General features: G+C 39.7%; 1 protein-coding gene across 7 annotated transcripts in view; it reads right to left on the bottom strand.

Annotated features, from left to right (window-relative positions):
• Positions 1-17,331, bottom strand: part of PTPRM (protein tyrosine phosphatase receptor type M) — a 786,460-nt gene that overhangs the window by 251,406 nt on the left and 517,723 nt on the right. For 5 of the 7 annotated variants that reach the window (XM_025429496.3, XM_025429497.3, XM_035718728.2 and 2 more), the window contains one exon: positions 16,051-16,125. The exons of the other annotated variants lie outside the window; for them this stretch is intronic. In XM_025429496.3, coding sequence (XP_025285281.1) covers positions 16,051-16,125 — 75 coding nt within the window. The remainder of the gene's footprint in view (positions 1-16,050; positions 16,126-17,331) is intronic. 7 annotated transcript variants of the gene reach the window in all.

The raw sequence follows: 17,331 nt of genomic DNA, 5'->3' as shown, positions 1-17,331 counted from the left end.
GTATGAGCTCTGACCAAGACCTCCAATTGAGTCAACTGTTATAATTAATAATAAACCATAATTAATAATTGCATCATTAGCAATAGCAATAAGTAAATTAAACTGAACATCAATTACATTGCTAAAGTGATGTATTGCTTGAATATTTACTAGAGTGAATGGGAAAACTCATCAGAGATCTGATAGGTGGGCTAAACAGATGCCATTTCTTAACTTCAAGGCAGGTGCCAGGCTTACTTGCAAAGATTGTTTCTCAGAGACAGTTATTTACTCTCCTAAATGAAAACAGCATGTGAATGAAAACCTGAGAAACACTCTGTATTTTTCCAACTTCATATTTAATGTCTAAAAATGTTATTCAATGAGCTAATCTATAAGCTTTCTTAATGGAGTTCTATTAAACCGAATCCTCTCGTGCCCCCTTCGAGAACTGATGTAATCAAAGAGAGGTGTCCACGTTTAAATCAAGGATAGTGAGAAACAAAGGAACCCCAAATGGCCAGGACAACAAAGGGAGCCCAGCATTTTATTCCATGGTGCAGGGCTACAGGGAAGAGGAGAATAGGTTATACACTGCTTTGGGCTATTACTGCTTCAAATAAAGTAGTTGTCTTTGAAAATGCAGTAACTTTTTCATCATTATCATCATCACCATCATTGCCAGTAGCAAGATAATAGCCTGGTCATGCTGATACAGTTCATATCCCAAAGACAGACAAATGGAAAATATCATCTGTGGGGGACTCATTACAGGTCTTGACATATGATGGAATAATAACGTTCCTCTCATGTTCTGATGCTCCTGGAGCCCACAGCATGCACATGGTGTTCATGTAAATAACACCCTCCATAGCATCAAGAAATCCATTCTTTTCCCCAGAAGTTCAATTTTGAACCACTCAGAAGGGCCTCCACACTCAAATTGGGGCGTGGAGGTGGCCCGGATTAATTACCTAGTTCTCTTGAAAGACCGGAGGGCCATAAAACAATCTTCTATTGAAATAACAACAACAGAGCTACAAAAGAAGTTTCTAGCAACTGCGAATTTCTCCCCTTTACCCTGATCCAGCTTTGTGCAGGTCCTTTATATCTGTCACTGTATTTATTCTCCCAAGGCCTACCATGAGGCTAAGAAAAGTAATCTCTCTGTTTTGCAGATAGGGAAACTGAGATTTAGAGTTGATGGATTTGCCCAAAAAGCCTGGGCCTTGGACTCACTACTTTCTATCTGAAGTAAATGCAACAAACAAACAAACAAAAACGAAAGTTTTCTATGTTATGATATGTTTTCTACGTTATGTGCACCGGGATCCAGAGTTCCTGTGTGAACTACCCTACTAAAATCTGATGCAGAGATTCATTGGGCCTAGATTCTCACCAGATATGTTTAAAAACGACCCTGGGAAATCACGTGGTTTTGAAAATGATCTGGACTCTACACCCAAGGGCCCTCAATACACTGTTCCCCATGAGCTGGTCAAAGGGACTCATGATTCTTACACCTTTCTGTTGTGTGTACATATAAGGGCAGATGAGAAAGGGCAAGAACCAGGGCAAACCACTGGCAGGAAATTTCATTGAAGTCTGTTGTTCAATCTTTTCAAAAAAAACACGCAAATGTTGCATTTTACTTTGGGACATACTGATTTTTAATAAAATTACTGTTTTGAATGATTTATCATCAAGTAAAGTGATACCCCTTGGATTCCCATTTGACAAGCATATGCGATGGGAAAGAAGCAACACAAACACTACAGTTTCATGGAGGAGAGTGACATCTATTCCCCTGGCCCTTAGGACAGCCTGCCCAGAGAGAGAACGGCCACCCGATGAAGAATATACAGTGGCTACCCCGAAGGAGGCTGGCCAGACATAAAAATCAAATAGAATAACTGATCCTAGACTAGATCCTATAGTGGAGGGAAAGGTCACAAAGGGCATTTTAGGTTCACTGTCAAACTAGAACAAGAACAGTAAAGTACTGAGTTAAAGCAAATCCATCAGGTTGATTACTGTACTATGATTACCTAATAGAATATCCCTATCCTTAGGAAGTATGCACTGAAATATTTAGGAGTGAAAGGTCATGACATATGTAAGTCATACTCAAATCCTTCAGAAAAAAAATATGTGTGTGTGCATGCTTGTGTAAGGAGAGAGAGCAGATGATAGAACAAGTAGAGTAAAATGTTTAGAATAGGTGAATATGATAAAGGATATACCAGCATTCTCTGTGATTTTTTAAGTTTGCAGTTTGAAGTCTGACATTATTTCCAAATAGAAAGTAAATGTGTTTCCTGCCCAGAAAAATAGTGAAAGGAAAAGAATATACGGTAGCTAAGCTAGAAATGCCATGGTTTGAGAACGAATCAAGTATCCCCCGAGATTTCACCTTGGCAATGATGACAATTCTAGAAGCTGTGTGTGTGTGTGTTGGGATGGAGTGGGGAATTTTAACATGCTAGAATTTTAGAAGCCCATCATTTTAAAGACCTTTGGCCTTCCTTTCAGCCCACTGGAGTCACTAATGAACACATCTTGGCATTATCAAGATAGGAAATGAAACCTGTCCTTGTTGAAAGGACTATGCTTTTTCTCCTTTCACTTGCCCATCCTGACTATCCCCTGATTCTTTTACAATGTCAATAAAATATTTAAGAATTCTTTTTTAAAAAAAGGAGATTTGTTTATTCTACATCTGCTGCCTCTTCTATACCCTATTGCATCAAGATCATGAAGGAATTTCTGAGTCCTTCCCATCCTGATTGCATATCTTAGATCACACCTGTAAGTACCTAAAAAAAAGAAACCCTCTCACAAATACTTAGTATTTTACAGTATTCTAAAAACATTTATTTACTAAAGAGACTAGTCCAAAGCCAACAAAAAAAGTTAACTGTACAACAGCAGCACATGGCCTTTTACCTACAAATTCTGAATGAGATTCATGGATTTCTTAGACCTAAAATTGTCAGAATCAATCTTGATGCCTTATATTCTAAATTGTAGTGACATTTTTCTGAAGCAAGGGACAAAAATCAAAATATCATGATTGGTATTTATCAACAAGTAGATACTGCTGAACAGCATCTATGTGTCTGGTTCTATGCTGGACACTTGGATGAAGAGAAAGACCTAGAGAAACAGATAGTGTCACTCAATCTTGATAAATATTTTAAAAATATCCAGGCCTTTTCCATGTTACTCATATCAAGGATGAATTAATTTAATTTTACTATAAAATGTAAACATATCTTTCCTTATTAAAAAAGGCAAGACTAATTTAACTCATTAATATAAAATCTTTCACACACAAATCTTAAACCATTTTGTAAACTGTAGGCACTTTGTTTTTCACAGTATATTGAATCTTTTACCAAAAGTTTGGTTTATTTTGAATTCTAAGCTTTACTTGCAGCATCTGTGTTGGACATGTACAATGCATCATATTAATATTGAAATTAAAAGGTAGATTTCCTAAAATATAACATTTCAATTTGTGCTTTTCAAGACAGAAAGCTAAAAAGACCATTAAATACACTGTTTTATTTTCTTTTATCACTCTGCTGGTGGAAGGGAAAACAAAAAAGGATATTAAAAAATGAAGTTGTTTTCTGATATTGAAAACTGTTACATAGAAATTCTTAAGTTTATGTAGCATAAGTGGAAAACAATACTATTTTGGTGCAATATACATCTTTTAAAATATATTATTTCTGAAACTAAATGCTTAACATTTGACTCAGTATTTCCTTCCCCAAAATGACAAGGAAAAAGCAACAGAATCTCCCATGGCAGTCCTGTATCCCCTCACCATTTCCTTGTAACTATACTGTTTTATAGATGAAACTGCCATAGCAAAATGACAAATATAACACATAAAAGAACAAAAAGGGGTAATAAATCACCAGTGACACTACAGCCCATTAAAATGCATTCAGCTGGTGTTGCAGAAAGAATAAAAATTTCCCCTCACTTTACATTCTTTGCAGCTGAAAAGGAAATTTTTAGAATCCTCAAGCAATACTTATAAGACATGCTGAAATTCCAACCAAATTCTCCCCTCACTAACTTTCTATATTGGCCTCTATGGCGAAAGTATATGTAGCACTGACACAAACCCCCCTTCACTGTTTAGCAAAAAGTGCCTAAGACAGGGCAGCATGTGAATTGCTAACCATTCATATTGATATGAGAATGCACCTGAAAAATCAGGATACCTAATTAATTGGAAAATAGTAGCTCTAATTCAGCCACCGTTTCCAAAAAAATAGATTATCAGCTTCAATGAAGAGTTTAGCTATTTTAATTTATGAGAAAGCTTAATGGTGACATTATCTTCCCTTTATTTTCACCCAAATTTTCTCAAAAGATTTAATCAAAGCTCTTGTGACACCGAGAAGGACTCTGATACCATACAGATACTATGTTCTGGAGCACAACTGAATATATGCTAACTTATTTCATTACACACTTATCATTATTACAAATGGTTCAAGATGTTAGTAAATTTTGTTGGCATGGAATATTTAGTCAACTGTTTATGTTGGCTTTAGCGAAGATCCTTGGTATAAGTTGCTTGAGAGCAAAGAGTACACAGTACAATTCTTTAAATTCTCTGCATCTTTTAACATAGAGCTAATTATTACACATCAAGTTTCCCAAGGAGACAAGACGAGAAGCTCTTCACATAAGGGATGAATGAGAGATGCTTCTCTCCTAAAGTATGGACAGTGAACATGTTTGGAGCGAGACAGAGCCTATCTCCCTAAAGCTAAATGTTTCAAGGATGGCAGAGTTGTAACTTAGTCTTGTCAGAATGGAACTATATGTCCTACTTCCTAACTGAGGCTGACCATGGGATGGTCATGTGATGCTTACTCCACCACCCCCCCCCCCCCCGAGTCCCACTCCTCTTGATGGTGGTCATAGTTGGGAGTGCCTCTGTGGTACAGATATTATTTTTCCTCAAAAAAGGGTGTGGAAATTAGTTCCTGAATTCATCCCATCAGAAATTTATAGCTGGTCTCTGAGCATCTTTCAAGTGCCAAGCACTGAGTGGCAGGCTGTGGGAAGTATCAGGGTAAATGAAATAGAGCCCCTGTAGTGGTAGATAAAATATTTCTACACATATTTCGTAGTCAACAAAATTAACAATCTCCAATACAAGACTTTATGAGTCTAATGACTCAACTCTCAAAACGGGCAAAATATAACTGTCTGCAGCTAACAGTGCTGAGATTTTATCTGAGTGACCATATATTCAAACAACACTGCTGAGTTTTATTATCCTTTATGTTCTTTGTCAGTTTTGATTCATATGAATACCCCAGTAAATAGCTCTCAAAATAAATAAAGTGGATAACTCAGGCAAGAGGTTGAATGAAACCATTCCATCTCGAAGGTACATACAGTATCCCTTTGCTATGTTTGAACTTGTCCCTGAAATTCCTTACCTTGTGCTCTGCCATGCTGACTGCAGATTATCAAGACCCCAGGGCCGGAACTTAAGCTGTATCATTTTGCTGGCATTTAGCTCTTCTGTTCATACCTGCTCCCTCTGTCTACTAAATCTTTCATTTCATAGAGCTTTATTCCAGTCTTTTGATCTATTTCATCCACCCTCCAAAGTTTCTAGTGTGGCTGGAGTGTACAGTACAAACTTGAACCTGTCCACCTCTGAAAATACCTCAATTGCTGCCCATTGCTTGTAGGATCAACATGAAAGTCCTTAAGGTAATTTCTGAGGTCCCGGTCATCCTCTGCCCACCTGTACAACCTGACCACTCATACTTCCTTCTTGCTCTCTGCTCTCCAGCCATGATGGACTTTTTCTTTTCTTTTCTTTTTAAAGATTTATTTATTCATGAGAGATACAGAGAGACACAGGCAGAGGGAGAAGCAGGCTCCCCACAGGGACTGTGGGACTCGGTGCCCCGACCCTGGGATCATGCCCTGAGTCAAAGGCAGACACTCAACCACTGAGCCACTCAGGCTTCCCTGTGATGGTCTTTTTCACAAATATTTCATTCTTGGTCATGCCACTTCCCACCACTGGACCTTTGCACTTGCTGTTCCTGCCACTGACTAAACTCAAGTTCAGTAAACAATCATGCCATCTTCAAGCTGTATCCAGTCCACTGAGACACTCAGTATGACTAAAATATGATTTTAATTACATTTTCATTTTATAAATAGAGAACCCTCAGTCCACAGAAGGGCAAATGCTTTGCCTTGTGCTTAGGCCTGTCGCAGCTTATTGCTCCTAAAGAGTACCAAAGATCCACTGGCTGAGTCTGACGGGTGGAGGGAGAGAAGTGGTCAGATGCAGTCTGGGGAGTGGAAGGAAGCAGATAACGTTGGTGTGAGTGGGCAGGCCATTCTCAAAAACAATTAAATTTAAATTAAACCTTTCTTATGGTTCGTGCTAAAATAAATGGCTGATTGAAACTGTCCTGTTTAAAAATGGGTTGGAAAATCACGAGTCTATTTTATTTGCAGTGTAGAGGTCTACTGAATCAAATATATATTTATATATTTTAAAGAAGAGATGAATTTTGCAACTAACATAAAATCAGTCCAAAGTAGGCAAAATAAAAGACACAAAAGCTTCCTGTCCTCATCAAAATTTATTCAAAATTTCCTAACGATATGATGAAAGCTACAGAATACCTAGCACTAAATTTAACAAGAAAGGTCATCAACTGTTCAGTCATTTGGTAAATAATGTGGAACACCTGCGAGGTGCCCACACGCTACACTGGGAACAGGGCAGATGGAACCCTGCCTCCCCCACATTCTGGGAGGAGGCACGCAGTCATCAGGCAACTTCACAAAGAAGCAGAGTGATGGGCAGGATAATGGCCAGGGACCAACAAGACACCTGCGCTTCAGGATGGTGGTCTAGGGAGCCTTCTCTGAAGGAAGTACCTCTACACTGAGTCTTGGACTCTGAGAAGGAGCTGGAAATATGAAGATCAGGGGAAGAGTTGCAGTCAGAGAGAAGAGGAAATGCAAATTGCTGGTGCAGGATCCAGCTTGGTCCTTTGAAGAGAAAGGAGATCAGTGTGGAGGGCAGGAAGCGATAGAAGGCGAGGGCCGGGTGTGAGAGGGTCCAGACCCTGCACGTCCCTTTGCTGTGATGTGATGTTTGGAATTTATGCTGGTGCAGTAGGAAGCTACTCAAGAGCATCAAGAAGAGGAGTGATGGAAGGAGACTTCAGTTTCCCAAAGTCAGTCCAGTGGTCATGTGTCAGATGGGTCAACAGGGAGCCACAAGAGTAGTCAGAATGTGTGTGCAGTGGTTTAGGCTGGTGTGCTGGCGATGAGAAGGTGAGAACCTAGAATATGTTTTAGAGGGAGACCTGACAAAGCCAGCTAATGCAGAAAACCCCAAATCTGTATCACAAGCCTTGTAACAAGATTTGAATTGATGGAGAGATTTATCATATTTCTATAGTCATGATAACGTATAAATTTGATAAAAATCCAATGAGAACCTCACTGGTATTTTTGGAACCTGACTGCCTGGTGTGAGCTTGGCCACCTTCTCAGTGCCTGGGATACATCAGAACACAGCGAATGAAGATTCTTGCCCTCAGGAGCTTGTGTTCTAGGAGGGGGAGAAAGATAGTAGCAAATATAAATAGCACATAAGGTGAGAAGTGTTATAAAAAGGAACTAAGGAGCAGCCAAAGGGGACAAATTGTGTGGAGAGGGTGGGGAGAGGTCTCATGGAAGGCTGCAGTGTGAAGAAGGGTGAGTTGAGAAGGTAGATCTGAGCAGAACTTGTTGAGCAGGTAAATCTGAACAAGGACTACAGGAGGCAAGAGGGTTGGCAAAGTGGGTATCTGGGGAAGAATATTCCTAAGTAAGGGGAAGGTGGGAGTGAAAGGTCAAAGGAGGGAGCATGGCTGGTGTGGCCAAAGAGCCACAGGGAGGTGAGGGCAACTAGTGTGGAATGAGGCAGAGGGAGGAAGGGAGAGCTCATCAGGGGAATGGGGCAGTCCTCTAAGGCTGTAGGCCATCGTAAGAACTGATAAGTAGACAAGGAGGGAATCAGCAGTGAAGGATTTTTGACAAAGAATATGGAGAGAATTCTAGTTTTATCGTATAATAAAATATCATTAAAAACAGCTTAATAAAAAATGATGATAATAACGTAGGATGACCCTAAGAAGACCCTAACAAAATCTATACGTGTATGTTAATATATGACAATATGGTGCTTCAATTCTGTGAGAAAATAATGGTTTATTTAATAATGAGAGCCAGTCTAACTGTTGTCTATCTGGAAAGAGCTAGACCTCTCCCTTGGCAATAGACCACACTCTATTGGTGGTGATTTCTAGATGGATTCAAGAGCTGAAATGCAGGAGAATGGCTGAATAATCACAGATGTGAAGCCCTTCTCAGGCAAAATAAAAACCTTGGAGAAATAGAGGAAAATGGGAACATATTCGTTATCTGAAAATGACAACTTCTTGATGCCAAAAGACACAATGAAGTAAAAAGAATAGCAATGACTGGAATAAGTATGAACAAATGGAGAAGAAAAAATGCAAATGGCCAATAAACAGAAGCAAGGATGCTCAGCTTCAGGAAAAGTCAGGAGAATCCCACCTTCATGCATGATACTAGAAACATGAGGAGGTAAACATCCAGTGCAGGTGGAGCTATGGGAAAGGGGACACTTAGCAGGTACTGGGTGGAAGAATGAGCTGCTGCAATTTGGAAGGAAAGGAATATGGACAGTGGTTCATAAAAAATGAACTTGCTCTTTGACCCATATTTGGGAATCATTAAAAAAGAAATGTTAAAACGGAAAGAATATATACAGAGGGTTATTTATTCCAGTTTGTGGTGGTGACTGTTGTTAGCAGGAAAAAAAAAAAACTGGTGAAAATCCGAATATCCATTAACAAGGACCTGGGTGAACAGACCATCATACGGCCCTACAGAGGAACAATATTGAACTAGGAAAAAGAATGTCTGAGATTGATTTGTATTGGCTTGAAGGAGAATTCATGACCCAGTAAGTATAAAATGCTAGTAGCAGAGTTAAGTATACAAATGGTGGTGAAAAATCTGAATATATTTGTATATTTTTATGTAGAGAGAAGGACAGCTATTATAGGGGCTGGAGATGAGATCAGTATTAGACATGGGATAAAATTTTTCAGTATATATGAGGTTTTTTTTTTTTTTTATAAGCTTTGTTCATTGAAATATCCCAAGAGCCTACCTAGCACAGGGTTTAGCATATAGTAGGCACTCAGGAAATACGTGCTCCAAGAATCGATGAACAAATAAAAAGGTTTGCATCATTCCCATAAGTGAAAAGAATGTGTTAAGGAAGGAAAACACTAATAGCTAACATTTATTCAGGGCTTACAAAGTACTTTACTTGTTCATTTAATCCTGACAACTTTACTGTGCGTAAAACTATAACTCTCACTTCACAGATGAGCAAACTGAGGATCAGAGATTTGAAGTAACTTGCCCAAAGTCACTCTGCTGATAGGTGACACAGCTGAGATTTGAACCTGACTGATTTAATTCTAGAGCCTGTGTTCCCACCTGCCATGCTACCTATAACTGTTCTTAAGTGAAACTGTCGCCCAGCCGAAAGGCCTGTGTGAGATGTAGCTCCTGAGGCTTTCCCATGGAACCCCACAGAGCACTGCTTAAGAATGACTGGACCAAACAATTTATAGGGCTCCCAATGCTGATGTTCTCTGGCAATTGACTAATGAGCATCTGTGGGATGAAGGATTTGAGATCCTTGCCTTTCCCAATGTACCCCCCCCACAGTCACCACCAAATTTACATCCTAATTTGTGGTGCCGGCCTAGTGTCAGACCTCGCCTAGGGCTCAAAATTCATGAGCTGAGACATGTGGCATCTAGCGCTCTCTTTCATTCTTTGTAAAATGGCAGGATAAACATGTTCTGGAAAGATGGTGTTAGGGCTTTAGGGTAAACTTAAATATGGTATTTGCTACAGACCTACTCATCAGAGAGAGTCCAAGAAATCTCTTTGGGCTGTTGCTGGTAAACTTCAATTGTGGGTTTTCTTCCTGAGAAGTAGGTGTCCTTCTCTGTGACCCAATGGCTAGGACCCCCAGGGGTGTCAGGATGGCCTATCATGCTGTGGCTGGCAAAGGGCTACCTGCCCAGTAGAGATGGCCCAGCAATGGAAGTGGAGGCCTGGGAGAGCCATCTGAGGGCTCAGCCTGAGAGAACAGCTGGGTGGGAGTGGAGGGCATCTTTCTATCATGGTAAATGCAGGAGACACTGATCAGTGGAAAATACCAAGGCGAGGGGCAAAGCACACATCTCAAGTACAGTGAATCTTCCTATTCTGCCGTTTGTCAAGTAACACCCAGAAGTATGAAAGCAGAAGCCCAGAGAGCAGGTGATGGGATTGTCTCAGGTTGGGGACCAGTATATGATGTGTGATGAGGGCAAGGTGGCAGGGGGCCAAGAGGGTCCAGGTGTCCATAAAACCCAACTGAAAGGGCTGCACAGGGTGCCAGGGCCAGATGGGATGCAAGTGACGTCTGAGGGGCACAGGAGGGGAGAAAGGAGAGCATGGAGGGCACAGAGGGCACAAAGGGAGAAGTTCAAACAGACTCAGAGGTCAGAGGAGCCCAGGGCTCAAGTCACAAAGCCCGGAATCAGATTCTGGTCCCTGACTTGTCCCTGGGGCCCGTGGAGGTGTTTCATTCCTTTCAGCTTTCTTTTGTCAACTGAAAAGTGTGACAACATTCTCTCGGTGGCTGTTGCGAGACTTAGTGAAATACTGCCTGTGGAAGTCTCTAAGCACAGCATCCAGAACACAGAAGTTTCTCATACACACTCAGTTGCTTGACTGCCTCAGTAGGATCTAGTTCAGTGACTTCCATGTTTTAGATTGTACATTAAAAAAAAAAAAAAAAAAAAAAAAGATTCTTGGGATGCCCTGGTGGCTCAGTGGTTTAGGGCTGCCTTCAGCTCAGGGAATAATCCTGGAGACCCGGGATCGAGTCCCATATCAGGCTCTCTGTATGGAGCCTGCTTCTCTCTTTGCCTGTGTCTCTGCCTCTCTCCATGTCTCTCATAAATAAATAAATAAATAAATAAATAAATAAATAAATATCTTTAAAAAAATAAGAAATAGGGGATCTCTGGGTGGCTCAGTGGTTTACCACCTGCCTTCGGCCCAGGGCGTGATCCTGGAGTTCCGGGATCAAGTCCCACATCAGGGTCTCCGCAGGGAGCCTGCTTCTCCCTCTGTCTCTGTCTCTGCCTCTCTCTGTGTCTCTCAGGAATAAGTAAATAAATAAAATCTTTATAAATAAATAAATAAATAAATAAATAAATAAATAAATAAATAAATAAAAAAAATAAAAAAAAAAAAAAACAACTCTATTGGGATGTTGGGTGGCTCAGTTGGTCAAACATCTGACTCTTGGTTTCGGCTCCAGTCATGGTCTGAGGGTCAGGAGAGTGAACCCTGTGTTGGGCTCGCCTCCAAGAGAAGCCTGCTTGAGATTCTGTCCTTCTCCTTCTCCCTCTGCCTCTCCCCCAATATGTGCATTCTCTCTCTAAAATAACTAAATAAATAAATTTTAAAAACTAATTTTAAAAAACTTTTATTTGCTTTAAGAGCCACATTAAGGAGAAAAAGGAACACTTTGAGATATATTTCATGATTGCTTTGTCAACACACTGGCAAAGATTCTCTCTGTAACCAAACTCTGGCCAGACTCCTCTGAGCCCTTCCTCCCCTACGCCTCAACCTTGGCCTGTAAAGACTTGAACCCTGATGGTTTCTAACTGCTCCCGGCTGCATCCCTAGGTGACCTGGTCCCCCTTAATCTGCCTGCCTGAGAAAACTGAAGGCTACCCAAAGAACTGATGGTCTGTTCCAATGACATCTGAAGACAGGGCCCCTGTGTCCCAGCCCCTTGGGAGAGGGGAGCAGCCTAACTTGGATAAATGCCGGTTAGCAAACTAGATGGGTGCTTTATGGACTAATACACCTTTCCTGATTCTTATAAGTTTTTACTACCCTGACTCCACTGAGCCCCTGCTCACATCATCCCTTCCCCCTCATTCTCCCTTTATTTTATTTTAATTAATTAATTTATTTATTTCATTTTTTTTTTCATTCTCCCTTTAAAACGCCAGTCCCCTCTGTGCAAATCAAAATGGAGCCCACCTCTATCCTCTATAGTCAGTAGTTGGTGCATAAAATTTGTTTTTACAGCTTTAATGTCCAGCTGTGTTTATCTTTGACAGTACAGACATATGCTACATATACATTTTTCAAAACTTGAAACTGTGTGGGAGTAATCTTTGGCTAGTTCTCTCTCTCTCTTTTTTATTACTAATTATATCTAGCAAGTAATTCTACATGCTCTGATATATCTGATCTGTACTTGAATCCCAGAAGTCACTTTGTTTATAAATATTCTAGGATACAGATCTTATCGTATTAGATGTATGTGTTAACCAAAACGGATGATAAAAAATTTGTTTAAGGAAAACATTCTCCACAGGATTTCAGAGTTGGCTGGGTTATTAAGTCACAAACAGAAATATCTTAATATAAAATAAACAGCCTAGAGATATTTATAAAAATCAACTAAAAATCTTAAAGAGAAATTTCTAGCGTGTACAGATTTTAATTTTCTTCCCAAAGCAGTACTATATCAGAGAAAATTAACCACAAAATAAAAGGAACAAAGTAAAAACCTGAAGCACTTCCAGTTTCCAGCACTTTGTGTGCACTCTTTAGAGTGGTTTTGAGGTAGATAGGGCCTTTATCACAGTTACATATTCTGTTTCCTTTTACAATCTCCTAAATCCAGTGGTTTAGTAAAGCATTTTTTAAATCTGCAGGTTATAACCCAATAGTGGGAAATCAGTTTAGTAGGTAGTGATAAGAATTTTTAAAAAATGAAACAAAATAAGATGGACTGGGATAGACCAAATCAGAGTGAATCTTATTCAGTGAGTAGTCTTGGCAGTTTGACTTCTAATGCCTTAGCTTCAGGTAAATAAACGTGTATGCATATTGTGTGTATTGGATAATGATGCATTCTCAAGGTTGGCTGAAGACAAAAAATTTTAAGGAACACTCCCCAGTGCAATGACAGGCCTGCTCATCCTACACACTAGCATTCTGTAATCTGATCTGCCTTTGTTCAATGAATCAGATAATAAATATTAGCTAATGTTTATGAGCAGTTTTCTGTGTCCAGGACAGTCCTGGTGATGAAATCAGGTGCATGTATTCATTGGTGTTAGACGAGCAAGGGAGGTCCCATCCATGCCAAGGGAAACACAAGAAGCATGGGCCACATTCTGGGACAAAGGGACTATGCTGCAGAGGACTATCTCACCAAGGTTTCCTAGTGTAAGTACAGCCTTGAGTAGCAATTGGAGGAGCATGATGTCAGCACAGTCACAACAAAATGAACAAAAACACTGCTGAGGGCACTTCAGAATGTATCCCTCATGTGTCTCCTATTGGCTTCTGGAAGGGACCATATTGATCTAATAAGCAAAACCACAACTGTTCAATGGGGCACAGATGTGCAATGTTCAGAATTGTCCTAATGACCATTTCCTAAGCTGCTCCACATGACAAGAAAGGTTTGGAGATCCATGTCCCTTTCGCCTGCTAGTTACAAAACTGTTGTCTTGTCCTAACTGCTAAATGACGAGCACGATAGTAATTTTTCATTCCTAAGAGCATGTGTGTATGTAGGTTTTGATGTGACTAATGCAAAATGCCTGATGCCAAGAGCTTGGGCAACCATACAAAGTAAAGCTTTTTATAAGAGTTAGTAGATCTATACCTGGCACACAGAGGGTGCTCAATAAATGTCAGGTAAGTGATTAAATGCATTAAGTCTCAAGCTTGCAGCATGACTCATGAATAAATCTATTAAAAAGACAGTGTTACTGCTATCAAAGTTGATGGCTGATACAAATGGAAAATGCAAAAGAAATATTACTTTATTTTGAATTTATCTGGGTTAGATTAACCATCATTAAAACCAGCAGTAAACACTGAGAAAAGCTCAGGAGTAGTTCTTTACTGGTTTTTGAGGCTTATTCTAACACTCCATCATTTTAATCTCTAATAAACCAAAGTAAATGACGGAGATCTCCTGCATCCCTTAAAAGAATGGCAGCCATGCACCACAGCAATGTATGTGTCCTTCACAGATTAGTTCCCAAATAACAAGATACACTGGATCTGAAAGCATCATGAAGGCGGCTGATTTATGAGGTAGCTTCTTAATTTGCAAGTTTTAGAGAGAAATCTGTGTTCAGAAGTTTCACTTATTTCATGCCTAGTAAATAGCATGCTTAATATTGAAGTAGTAGGTAGAGGTAAAGCCTGAGAAGGGGGTTATTTAGCTACATTTCCCATAAGCACTTGTTTTAGGATAATGGGGCCAACCCAGTTTTAAAGTTTGCTGACAACAACTGGTGCCAGCCTAGACACAGTTGGGGGTCAGACTTGCTCAAGCATCTCAGGTCATCTTCAGGACACCTAACCGGGCCATCGGCCCATCCTTCAACATGAAGGTGTCAGAGCGGAGGACTTGTGTTAAGAAAGACACTATCATGTAAGGACTTCTACTGTTGGGAAGAGCACTTTAGAAGTTCTGGATAACAAAGAGTCTGTAATGAGTAGAACTTCCATCAGTAAAAGAAATGTGCTTGGAAGCGACAGAAGTAGCACTGTTAATAATAACCCTATAGCTTTTGGGCCCTGAAACAGGGGATTGAAAATATGTATATATAACATTAGGCTAGAATTTCAGCAGAGGAAGAAGTAGAATTAGCCTACATTTCTTCACCTTACAAAACTCAGCCTGTACATTTCCTAAGTCTCGGTTGCTTTTATTTTCCAAAATAATAAGCTCACAGAACAACTTAAACATTTATGAATTCTTACGATGAGTTAAGCTATACTTTTTTCCCCTTAAACCTTAAGAGTACATTCCTTCGTTTCACACACTTAAAACAATTGCTGGAGTGGAAATTCTATGGAAAGTAGCTAAATGTTCTTAGCTTGAACCATGCCTGTACTACCTGCCACAAACTATGATGTCGATGATGCCTCTGAAACCAGAATTTGAATCCTGCCCATGTAATAATGTTAGGAAATCTTGACAATGAGTTGCTTTTATTACAGGACAAAACTTTGTCTTCTGGGGTTCTCTGGCCACTCACCTTCAATCTGGAGTCATTTATTGGGCTCTTTTCTTATGAGTTTGTGTAGATGTCCATACACCTCTGGAGATAGTATGGATGGACAAGCTAATACCTCTTAGCTAAGCTTGCTTTCTGTGTGCTGTTTCTTCTATAAAGAAGCACACAGTTCAAGTCTATGACTCTAAGCCATTCAATTTTTCAAAAAACGTCCCTAAATTATTCAGTGCATTTGACTTGCAGATGTGCCACCGCTTTACGTAAACACTTGGCTTTGAAACAAGGATCTATAAGGAATGCAATCAGTTCTGTTCCAGTTGTACATACACGAAAAACTGTTTGAACAGTGTCACCCCAAAGAGCTTCGGGTGACTTTCATTTCAAAATTGTGCATTGCTACATGGGCGTGCAAACTAGACCCTACAAGGGTGAAAAGTAAACCTCGCTCACCCTCACATTGCAAAGCCTTTTTAGGTGAATTTGCATAAATGGGCATCCATCTTTATGGATTTTGATTGAAATCTGCTTGATGGTATTGCTAGGCAAGTCCCAAAAATTTCATTCTGTATAACATTAGGCTAGAAAGGGACACACAAACAGACAAACACATGATGAAAACATGCAGTGGCATTGTGCGTAATGCATGGGTATAAATGTGCACACAGAAGAGGCCAAGCACATCACTTGATTTAATGCGGGCACAGGTCTGTACCAAGAGTCTGAAACATTATAAACAAGCCTTAAGCAAAGGAGGAAATGTAGAGGGGAAACAAAGCTGAGAAAAATGAGCAGGAAATGGGCAAGATGACTCATCTATACTTGAACGTCTGACCTGTCAGTTGGTCGTCGCCTGCGGCAGGGGCGATGCGAATGTAAGGTGTTGTAAGCTGAGTCACGATTATCGCAGCTATGGCAAAGGAAGATCCCCAGGTCAGCATGCATGAGGGAAGAAAAAGCCAAACTGAGGCTAGGCTAGCAAGGAGAATCTCGATCAGTAAATCACATCGTCCCAACTTTGTTCCAACAACGACAAAAAGAGAAGAAAAGCAAAAAGCAAAACAAAAACAAAAACAAAAACAAAAAAACAAAACAAAAAAACAAAACCAACCCAAAAAACAAAACCAAAAAAACCCAAAAACATAGCAAAGTGTCGAATTTTCAGAATTCTTTTCCCTTAGATAAGCTTTGTCAGGCAGTTAGATTTCTAACTATGACACAGTTCAAGCTTTGGCTGAGATTTTGGGTAGATCAACTGAAGGGGGTAAAAAAAAGGAAAAACCAAACCTAAGTCTTAAACAAGACTCAAGACTGAATAGTGTTCCCGACTGTTATCGAGTGTCTGTATAAATGATTCCTTGCTAATTCTGATGATCCCAACTTTAGGCTTTTAAAATTTATTAGGTTACTTCAAATTCTGCTGCTGAAGTCACAGTATTTCCTCTTCTTGCTAAAATCACCTTTGTGAAGCACATTATCTTCTTTCACTAAAAACAGTTTTAGGTAGAGAAATTTCTCTGATAACTAAATTTCGTGTAGAACATTTCCATTTGGGAACCTTAGTTTGTCACATTAAGGGACTGAAAAAAATGCATCTCAAAGCAAGGGTTAAAAAAAGGAAAACCAGTAATTGCCTTTGCTATAGTTGTCATGGTTCACATATGACCAAAGACATGATTAAGATTCTTGAAGTGGACCAGTCAGGCTTCTTGGTTTGCCTATACAGCTCAGCAGTTGTGTTTAAATGGTTAACATTTATGACACACAGATATTGGGGAGGAAAAAAAAAGAAAATTAAAACGTCAGTTCTAACATGATACAGCTGGAAAATGATGCAAAGAAAAAATATTCGAAAATTAAGGACAGGCTTACATGAAAGATTACTAATTTACATGGAACAGCCTGGGTGCTATTAGAAATGTGGCAGCGAGTAAGGAAAATAGATCATCTACCATCTGCAGACAATTAAACCCAAAACTGCTGCTGCATAATATTTTGAAATATCCCTCTGCACCATTCAAACGGTGCTGCTCCTTGTAACTAGACAACTGTAGCAACTGGGTTCGAAAGTGGGAAAATTATCTTTCACACATTATTAATGAAAACTTCCTAGTCT

Source organism: Canis lupus, chromosome 7 (genome assembly GCF_003254725.2).
Source record: "Canis lupus dingo isolate Sandy chromosome 7, ASM325472v2, whole genome shotgun sequence".
Classification (NCBI taxonomy): Eukaryota; Metazoa; Chordata; class Mammalia; order Carnivora; family Canidae; genus Canis; species Canis lupus.
This window is presented reverse-complemented; position numbering and strand designations above follow the sequence as displayed.